The 10,744-nt window shown below is 45.6% G+C and overlaps 1 protein-coding gene across 1 annotated transcript in view; it reads left to right on the top strand.

The window, feature by feature from the left end:
- The window catches only part of UPK1B (uroplakin 1B), a 29,669-nt gene that overhangs the window by 2,645 nt on the left and 16,280 nt on the right, over positions 1 to 10,744 (top strand). The window contains exons 2-3 of the mRNA XM_025476728.3: positions 8,608 to 8,695; positions 9,763 to 9,963. Of these exons, the coding sequence (XP_025332513.1) occupies positions 8,627 to 8,695; positions 9,763 to 9,963 (270 nt within the window). The 5' untranslated portion in view covers positions 8,608 to 8,626. The remainder of the gene's footprint in view (positions 1 to 8,607; positions 8,696 to 9,762; positions 9,964 to 10,744) is intronic.

The following is a 10,744-nucleotide window of genomic DNA, read 5'->3' on the forward strand; positions in this document are numbered from 1 at the left end:
TGAATGTGGAAAACACTTTCGGGCAAGCTGCATACTTTCAGTCAAGGGTGATAACATTTCTGAAGTGGACAGCCACTAATTGGCTCTCTTAACAGCCCTCTACCAATCTCACCTTTTAAAATTCACCTCACCCCATTTGCTTGTTTTCTATCCCTGCCAAGTTAAAAAGCAAGTCTAACACCTATGGGGGAAGTGGTACGTTGGAATAACACACGAAAGTTTCCATAGACCCCATATTTGAAATAGCTGATACATACTGGAGGCTAAAAGGGCAGAAGGTAGGATGGGAAGACACATCATATTGCCAAGACTCAGTCTCTATCCACGGAAGACAGACCCAAGACCCCAGATCATGAGTTAGGGTAGTCCATTGAGGTTCTATACTCCTTGGGTCTCTTTCTCTCTCGTGTGTTTTTCTTCTCCCTTTGGAAATATAAGGGATCTGATAAAATTATTCACATTGAGGCATTGACACTGATGGCTCATAAGACTCAATGTGCCTCTTTTATATGGATGTGCATTCTGATCAGGAGCAAACGAGTGATTGTCTTGTGGGATTTTAGAAATTAGGGCAATGAGTGAGGAAGACTTTGAATGGAGGGCAAAGGCAGAAGGCTCTATCCTTGCCAGCTTTGTTTATGAGACTCCCTTCATGGCTTAACCTGTAAGGGAAAAGAACAGGGCAGGGCATTGGGGCTTTCTCTCAACTTTAAAGAGGCATAAAGGGAGGTGGTGCCTACCTATCTTAAAAAGAAGAATGATTAGTGACAAACTCGCTAAAGGGCTGTTAAGGGATGTCTGGGTGGCTCAGTGGTTGAGCGTCTGCCTTTGGCTCAGGTCATGATCCCAGGGTCCTGGGATCAAGTCCCATATCATGCTCCCTTCACAGAGCCTGCTTCTCCCTCTGCCTGTGTCTCTGCCTCTCTCTGTGTGTCTCTTATGAATAAATAAATAAAATCTTAAAAATAAATAAATAGGGATCCCTGGGTGGCGCAGCGGTTTGGAGCCTGCCTTTGGCCCAGGGCGCGATCCTGGAGACCCGGGATCGAATCCCACGTCGGGCTCCCGGTGCATGGAGCCTGCTTCTCTCTCTGCCTGTGTCTCTGCCTCTCTCTCTCTCTCTGTGTGACTATCATAAATAAATAAAAATTAAAAAAAATAAAAATAAATAAATAAATAAATAAATAAATAAATAAATAAAAGGCTGTTAAGAGTCAGGAGATCTGGACTTGAATCTTGACTCTACAAACACATCTGTGATCTTGAACAAGTCACTTCCCCTCTGGGAGCCTCAGTTTCCTCATTTGCTCAACAAGAGGACTGACTACAAAGCCTCTACATCTTCAGCCAAATAAAGAGATATTTGTTTTAAGGAAATAGCTCACGTGGGTAGGAGCTCACAAGCCCCAAATCTGTAGAGCAACCAAAAATCCAGGAAAGAAGCTGATGAAGCAGTCTTGAGTCTGAAATCTGCAGTTTTGAGGTAGAATTGCTTGGGAAATCTGTCTTTGCCCTGAAGGCCCTCAACTGATTAGAAGAGGCCCATTCCTGTTGCGGAAAGTAATCTGCTTTATTCAAAGCCTATTGATTTAATATCGTGATTTAAATGTCAATCATGTCTGTAAGACTCTCTTCACAGCAATATCTAGACTGGTATTTGATCAAACAACTGGGCACCACATCCTAGGCAAAGCCCTAGGGAACACCACAGTTTTTATTCTGTATGTAGAATGGTGCCATCTGGGCCTCCTTTTGGTTCTCTCTCCATGCCTGTCTTCTCCGGTAAGGGCCATAAATTCATAATGTCTTTTTTTTTTTTTAACAGCTATCAGTGTGAAAATTTGTCTAAGTTTTTCTTGTTTTTACTTAATAAGTTCATTAGTCTGCCCTGGTGCACAGGTGTTCAGAGCCTTCAAAGAATTCTGAAGGCTTAGCCAGGCCTGACCATTTCCTTTCATAGAAATCACATTGCCTTTGCTCCAAGTGTGCCAGGAACCCCTTCCCAGACCCCTTCTCTGTCTATTATGGAAGTTGCCTCTTTTCCAGGAAACTTTCCTAGAAGTTTTCCACCCAACACAGGTCTCTTTGACACAGAGACTAGGTAATATCAACATTACCTCTTGACCAGGGTTTCCCAACTTCACTCTTGAGTGTCTTCTAACTCCCTGGGCAACTGCCTTTGAACTCAGTACTTTTCCTACATCTTTCATTCCTGTTAGTTCTAGAAGAGTGGTTCCTAGCCACGTGGGGGCTCACCATGTGGCTTGGAAATTCAGAACTGATGAGGGAAAACTCTCCACTCTTGCTTCAGCCAAACTTTGATCTGGTTTTATATATTCACATCACGTATTAAAATCATATGTTCTTTGAAATGCGGCTCTGTGTTTTAAAGCAAAATAAAATCACTAGTTTTCGGTGCTTTCACCATTCAAGTCTGTTGGCTTGGTCTATCTGCTTCAAGAAATTGAAGGCAAAAATAAAATTAATATTGGTTGGGTAATAATATTGTATTAATATTCACCTATATTCTCACTGAATTTTCACAGTAACCTTTTGAGTTAGTGATTATGATACCTGTTTAGAGATAAAGCTCAGTAAGATTAAGAAATGACCTGAGCTCACAAAACCGGTAAGCTGCAGAGCAGAGATTCAAACTCAGGTCTGTCCAAAGCCCCTGCTCTTCCCACTTTACTGTATTCTCTAACCCAAGCTAAAATCTACTTTATCTGCCTTTTATTTAGCAAAATAATTTATTGAGTGCCAACTATGTGTCAAGCACTGTGCCACCTTGGACCTAGAAAGATAAATAAAATGCAGTCTCAGGGCCTTCTCCTGCTTTGGAGACTCATGCAGAAAAGTGCAGGGGCCCCCTTGTATGTTGATACCAGGAGAAAAGAATGCAGAAGGGGAGCAGAATCCTCCCTAAGTAAATTCTGCGTCAGGAGGAAAGCGGCCTGGGCACAGAGGAGAATAACGAGTGCCCACTCTACATCACCTCAGTCTGGAGCAGAGGCCCTGGAGCTAGCCAAAGCCAGAGCGATGAAGCCCAGTATCCGGGTGTTGACAGTTCAGGAATGCTGATGGAATGCAGAAAGGGTCCCTCCCATCCAGATGTGCTGCTTGATACCTGACTCTGGCCACATACCCCAAGCACAACGGGGTAGCTTTTTTTCTGGTTCCAAAGAGATTATTACCCCACCCCACCCCTCACCCCTGAATCCTTCCATGGAAAATAAGAAGAAGCACACATGTGTAAGGCCTATAGATCCCTACAGCAGAGTGGATCCTAGGCAGGAGATAGAGGGAAGGTAGAGAGACTGCTTCACCTCAACCTAGAAGACATTGGCAGTGGGACCAGTCACCTTCCAACCTCCTGGCAAGGCCCCAGGAGTCACTAGTGCATAAAGCAAAGCCATAGCCCAATTTCCTGCTCTTCCTATGTCTGCCACTGGTTATCAATCACAATTTCTCATGTTTATAAGCAAAAAGTTTTTGCCAGCCACTTCCCCGTCTTTTATCTCAGCAATCACAAAGACCCCATCAAACACATTGCGTTTTACCCATTTTATAAATGAGGAAGTAGACATTGAGTAGCACTGTCCAGGGGTCCACAGAAAGGATGGACAAGCCTGGGGTTTGAACCTTGGCATTCTGACCCCAAGTCCAGGGTGTGCTCACAGACTACAGCCACCAGGCTACACCGTGAGCCCTGAGAAGCCTACCCGTGGCTCCCTAACTACCATCTCACTGGACATTTGTGGCTGTGTGGCAGATGCAACAAATGTTTTGGGTCCTCTAGACACCAACCTAGTCTAAAACACAAGCAACCAAAGAGATGCTATGAAATGTCAGCTCACATTAACCTGCACATTTGCACCTTTTCCTTCCAAGAATTTCGGTCCTAAGAGGTGGGTGAAAAAAACTGCAGGGTTGGGATATATCTGAACAAGTTTTCTGGAAAAACATGTGGGTGCAGCCCTGGGTTTGAGGAAAATGTGCAAATATGCGTGCAATGTCAAGGAGCTAAGGAGACAGGAGCTACGGAGACACAGGAAGCTGGAGAGGTGAGTGAAGAGAGGCCCCGTGATTCTGACCTTGGCAAAGGCATCTGAGCCACACGGGGGACCTGTGTGGCTCTGCTTGGGGGTCATCACAGAAGTGAGCCAGGGGTCACTTTTATATTAGCTCTGTGACAGGACTTCAGAAACTGTATAGCGTTTAAGTGAAATATCCAAAGCCAGGCAGAGTTGGGTTTGAATCTCAGCTTTTTATTTTTTTCAAGAGTATTTATTTATTTATAAATAAATAGAGAGGAAGAGGGAGGAGGGTCAGAGGGAAAGAGAGGAGCAGACTCCCCGCTGAGCAGGGAGCCCCAGACGGAGCTCCATCCCAGGACCCGGGACCATGACCTGAGTGGAAGGCAGACCCTTCCCTGACTGAGCCACCCGGGCGCCCCTGAATCTAAGCCTTTGCATTTTCTGGCAGAGTGGCCTTGAGTAAAAGTAAGCAATCTCTCAAGCCTCCCTCTCTTCATCTGGGAAATGACAAGAAAACAGATTCTCCCCTAGATGCTCCAGGAGGGCCGCTCTGCGGACAGGTTGATTTTATCCCAGTGAGACTCATTTCACACGTCTGACCTCCACCTCGGAGGTTACATTTGTGTTGCTTTAAGCCATTGAGTTTGTAGTAACTTGTTACAGCAGCCGTAAGAAATTAGTACAGATTTTGGTTAAAAAAGTGAACAAACAAAAATAAATAAAAATTAAAAATTAAAATAAATAAATAAAATAAAATAAGTGAACAAACGCCCAAACAAACAAAACAACACCTCTTGGCTCTGTTGAGAGATGAGCATGAGGTGCCTACTGTGCGCTGAGGACACCCAAAGTGCTCATTCCATGACAGCTCTCATCATGGTTTTGTTATTTTGGAGGATGGGAGTGACTTCCTCGGTTATTGTGTGCCACTGACCCCAGAGGCCTGACGGAGAGGAGAATGCACGGGGCAAGGGGAGAGAAGGCTCGTGGCCTTGCCCATCGCTACATCCCGGCCCTCCAGGGGTTCCCCCACAGTCAGGCTGCCTCCCCAGCACTTCCTACCACTGCCCGGCTCAGTTCACTCTTCTCTTCTTTTTGCTCAAAGCCACCCCTCATCGACCTCCTCCTTCTTTTCTCCCACTCTTGTCTGGGTCCCATCCTGATCCTGACACGCAGTCCTCCCACAGAGTACCCATTTGTCTCTTCCCCCTTTATAGAACTTGCTGTGGCAGGTCGTCTTTGGAAAAGTGGGTTATGGGGCCTAACGAATCACCCAGGCCCAATCCCACGTTCAGGTCCCTTCAGCAACGCCCTGAAAGCCCAGCGTGGTGGCCTGCCTATACTCTTCCTCTTGTCTGTAGTCCTTTTTCCCCTTTGATTCGACCTACAATCATTTTTTCTTGAATCATGTTGCTGCAATCACACTTGAAATTCCTTGCAAGGACACGTTGCCCTCTTTCTGTTCTTTAAGCCCAGCTAATCAACCCAAATAGGCTGCTACGCAACAAATGGGTGCCTAGCCCGGACTGGTCGAAATGGTGCTGCCCTTGGCTTCTCCAGACTTTTGCCCCTGACTCTCTATACTTGTGTTGTCTGAACTTTCCCCGTCTATTTATTTTTGTCTCTAGATCATCACTCAGCGGGTCGGGAGCAATGTCTGTGCATACCAGTAAGGAACTTTACATTGTGACTGGTCTGGTCACACGAGTAAAGATCTCCCTTGGTGGCGCCTGTGCGTTAACTCCTTCGGGGCACCCTGGCTCCACTCAGTCTGGCAGGTAACAGTCACCGGAACAATTGCAGGGAAGAATGAATGCCACTTCCAAGCAGAAACTACACACAAAGATCTTATCCCAGTGGCCCGCTTTCTTCTATTCAGTCAGCAAACGTTGATGGATGACCCACGGATGCCCTCAATTCTGGGCCCCAGACACTCATGGCTTATGACTCCTTCAATCCCATAGCTACCCAGCTGAACGAGCAAGGGAAAATAGAGAAGTTGAGATTACTTGGAAGGTCATTAATGCTTACGGTAGAGTAGAATAATGAAGTTCAATTTGAGCAAGGTCTGAGTCACGTAGAAGGCTTGCCTCCCATTGATGCCCTGTACCAACGGGCACTGCAGCCACACTGCCTCCATTGCTACCTCAGGGTCACCTTGCTCTTCTAGGTCTCCGCTCCCTGACTTCTTCCTTTCCCTGGAATGTCAGCCACCCCACCTTCCTCCCACACCCGCCCTACACCTCTAGTCTCCTCACCCAAACCATACACACTCTGGAGGGCTTCCATTTCCATACTCAGAACTCCCACACAGCACTTAGGGTCTTACGGGATGTATTAAAACTATTTAGGAACTATCTCAGCTTCCCTGCTAGAGCATAAAATCCTAGAACACAGCAATCTCCCTTATTTATCTTTGTACACCTCAAAACTCAGGTTGTATCATTTAATACATTTTGACTTAGAGCCTGAGTGCAGGCAGTGATTCGTTACTCAAATCAGTAACACAGTAAGAGATGTGGATGGCTTTTCTTTCTTTCTTTTTTTTTTTTTTTAAGGATTTATTTACTCATTTGAGACAGAGAGAGACAGAACACAAGCAGAGGCAGAGGCCGAGGGAGAGGCAGAGGCAGGCTCCCCACTGAGCAGGGAGCCCTACCCAAAGCTCCATCCCAGGACCCGGAGATCTTGACCTGAATGGAAGGTAGATGCTCAACCATGTGAGCCACCCAGGAGCCCCCTGGATGGCATTTCTGAAGGCATTTGAAATATAAAAGCTAAAGTAATTGACCCAAAACACTTACCTCCGTGTTCCTTCCAGAGAATCCTCAGGGAGGGAGAGGCCTACTGAGTTTTAATGCCATACAAAGCACTAAACCTCGTGAATAATTTCTGGGAGCCAGGGTGGGCTGGGGGGATGGCCTGGAGCTCCAGCCACACTGGCCAACGCCTCCAGCCTAGCTCTTCCACTTACTGATAGCGTGGCCCCAGGGACCTTAATTACCTAAATTAAAGCTTTAGTTTCCTCATCTGCAGAATGAGGCTCCTCACCCTTTTTCTTTTTCTACCTAATCAGGTTATGAGAGTTAGATGTGTCCTAGTTGAGTGGCACATGGAAGGAACTTTATGTCAACGCCTCTTTTCCCACCCCACACCTTGTGCAATAGGGTACTTTTGATTTTTACTTACTTATTTATTCCAAGCTTTTCTTTAAATTCAAGTTAGTTAGCATATAGTGTAGTATTGGTTTCAGGAATAGAATTCAGTGCCTCATCCCACTCATCATATAACACCCAGTGCCCGTCATGACACATGCCCTCCTTAATGCCCATCCCCCACCCAGCCCAGTCCCCCGCCCACCTCCCCTCCAGCAACCCTCAGTTTGTTCTCTATACCTAAGAATCTCCTATGGTTTGCCTCTTCCTGTTTTTATCTCACTTTATTTTTCCTTCCCTTCTCCTATGTTCATCTGTTTTGTTCCTTAAATTCCACATGTGAGTGGAATTGACTTATTTCGCTTAGCGTAATATGCTCTAGTTCCATCAAAGTCATTGCAAATGGCAAGATTTCATTCTTTTTGATGGCTGAGTGATATTCCAGTGTGTGTGTGTGTGTGTGTGTGTGTGTGACATCTTCTTTATCCATTCATCAATCAATGGACACTTGGTTCTTTCCATAGTTTGGCTATTGTTGATAATGCTGCCATAAACATCAGGGTGCATGTGCTCCTTCGAATATCTATTTTTGTATCCTTTGGATAAACAGGGTACTTTTAAAATTGCCAGCTATTTTTGAAGGTAACAGAATATTCTGATAATAATGATTTTTAACAGCTGCCTGTAATCGATATGGGCACCAACTACCATCTCTGCCATGGATTTACCATTTTCTTTTTTTTTAATTTTTATTTATTATTTATGATAGTCACACAGAGAGAGAGGGAGAGAGGCAGAGACACAGGCAGAAGGAGAAGCAGGCTCCATGCACCGGGAGCCTGACGTGGGATTCGATCCCGGGTCTCCAGGATCGCGCCCTGGGCCAAAGGCAGGCAGCTAAACCACTGCGCCACCCAGGGATCCCAAGGATTTACCATTTTCAAATAATAATTTAAATAATAATAATATTTTCAAGTTATCTTTAATTGTTCTTCTCTTATCCAACACCAAATACTTAAGCAAAACCTTTTGGGTCTACTTTAAAGTATCTCAAATCCACCTGGGTGGCCATTGACTGAGCATCTGCCTTCAGCTCAGGTCGTGATCCTGGGGTCCTGGAATCAAGTCCTGCATCCATCTCCCTGCAAGGAGCCTGCTTCTCCCTCTGCCTGTGTCTCTGCCTCTCTGTGTCTCTCATGAATAAATAAATAAAGGCTTTAAAAAAAATGCCAGTGATTCGAGAGCTTAGTAACCAAATTCCCTCCCTTGCTAAATGATTGCCTGACTTTGGTTTGGATGCTTCGGAACACAAGAAGGTGATACGTGATAGGTGTGAGGTAGGCATATCCGGGAACTTGGAGCGGCATTTGTCACCTGGTCCGATTCAGTTGTAATGTTCTCCATTGTGTCTTCAGCTTGTGGGAAATCCTGAAGATGGCCAAAGATGACTCCACTGTTCGTTGCTTCCAGGGCCTGCTGATTTTTGGAAATGTGATTGTTGGTGTAAGTAACAAGTATTTTTCAGGAAGTTCTTTCTGAAATCATGGTTTGGGGATTATTTTTTATTATTTGGATTATTATTTATTTTTCCTTTAAACTCTCACTTTTGAAAGTTTAAAGGAAAATAATGATATAATTACTGGCTTCCTCTCTCTTTTCTTTTTTCAGGGAATGTGATAGTAAAATATGTTAGCTAGAACTTGATTATATAAACTATCATGTGGAACTGTGCAATATGTTGAAAGACCATGATTTTAAAAAAGAATGGATCTTTCCCTCCCAACCTTAAGACACAAAAATCTGAAAGAAGCCAGGTCAACCGTGGTCAGTGTCCAAACATTCCCACCACACACAGGCTGTGGTGTTTCTTTCCTACTTCACCTCAGTTTGATTTCCGTGGAACTGTTCTATTAAGCCTGTTGGGGATAAATGTTTGCATTTACTTGTCCTTATCACACAGAAGGCAATACCAGGATGTGAGAGTGGCTCAGAGGCCACACTGTGTGGGTGTGGCATGCTGACAGAGCACTTGAGAGCCAGGATCGCTGGCTCTGGGCCCAGCCTGCCTCCAAGTCCATGTGACTCTGGACAAGTCATCGGCTTTCAAGGCCAACGTCCCTGGTCTATAAAATGCAAGGGGTGAGAAAGATAACCACCAAGGTTCCTTCCAGCTCTAATACTCAATGCCTCTCTGGCACCAATGAGCATGACCAAGAATGGGTTAAATACTATAATCCAGGAATTTGGGTGAAAGGCAGTGGGAGAGTGGGAGGTGATCTCCCCACAAGATGTTGCTTGTGCTTCATGCCCCCAAGGACTCTAGATGGTCTGAAATTGCCTGGGTCTTTTCCCAAACAGCAATAAGGGAGTGACTTGTGGGAGGAAGCATGCAATGTATTAATAGGATGGTATGAGCTGTTTGATGTCCTGGTGATGAGTTTAAGTCCATCACTTTGAGCCTCTGCAGGGACGGAATTAGTCTCTCTCATAACCCCCTTCCCACCCTTCTGCATCCTTCTCCCGATGCTTCTCTCCTGCCCCCCAGCCTGACAAACGCCCTCTGCCCCCAGATGTGCGGCATCGCCCTGATGGCAGAGTGCATCTTCTTTGTATCCGACCAGCACAGCCTGTACCCGCTGCTTGAAGCCACCGACAACGATGACATCTACGGGGCGGCCTGGATCGGCATGTTTGTGGGCATCTGCCTCTTTTGCCTGTCTGTTCTAGGCATTGTAGGCATCATGAAGTCCAGCAGGAAAATCCTTTTGGCGGTGAGACCTTAAAACTCTCTACAGTTGCTCCTGGACCAATTTTGGTGGACTGTTTCTTCTTCCCTGAGCGCAGTGATTTGGCTTACAGTGGGGTAGGTGGGAACAGAGAGAGCCAGGTGGGGGTGAGAAGGCGCAAAAGACTCTCCTGCAGTGAAGCTTGTCCATGTGGGGGTAAGGATGCCCTCCACCATTGCAAGTCCAGAAGATTCCAGTACAGAGAACCCACAGAGGAGAAACATGGGGGTGATCCTGTTGAGAATTTTTCAGATCTGTGCTTCTCCACCTGGTATCTGCATGCATCCAGCAGGTACAGCCAGAAGCTACATAGGTCAAAGGAGAGACAGCGTGAGAACATGATCATTAGGCTTTTTTCTCTTGACAATAAGGAGTTTAAAGTATTATTTTAATACCAATCAGTCATTCATATCTTTGGATGTAAAATGCAAAATATGTGTGCATTTTTAAGAGACAGCATGAGCATTTTCAGACATTTTTGAGCTCAAGGCTGATGATTTTGTATAATGACCTGCGTTTCCCATATTTTGTATTCACTCTACTCTTCAGGGACCCTAGAAAACCTTGACACGCAGCACTATAGAGCACAGCATTGGCCCCACCTGCCTGGGGAGCCTCTAACACTACGCAGCCGCAGAGGCTTCAGCCCTAAGCCACAGACAGCAAGGTCATGTCCCGGCTTCATAGATGGAAGCAAATTTGCTACCAGCAAAGCTAAGAACCCTTGGAATTGGGTCTAGACTTCGATTCTTGGCCCCCATGCTCA

This window comes from Canis lupus, chromosome 33, assembly GCF_003254725.2.
Source record: "Canis lupus dingo isolate Sandy chromosome 33, ASM325472v2, whole genome shotgun sequence".
Lineage (NCBI taxonomy): Eukaryota > Metazoa > Chordata > Mammalia > Carnivora > Canidae > Canis > Canis lupus.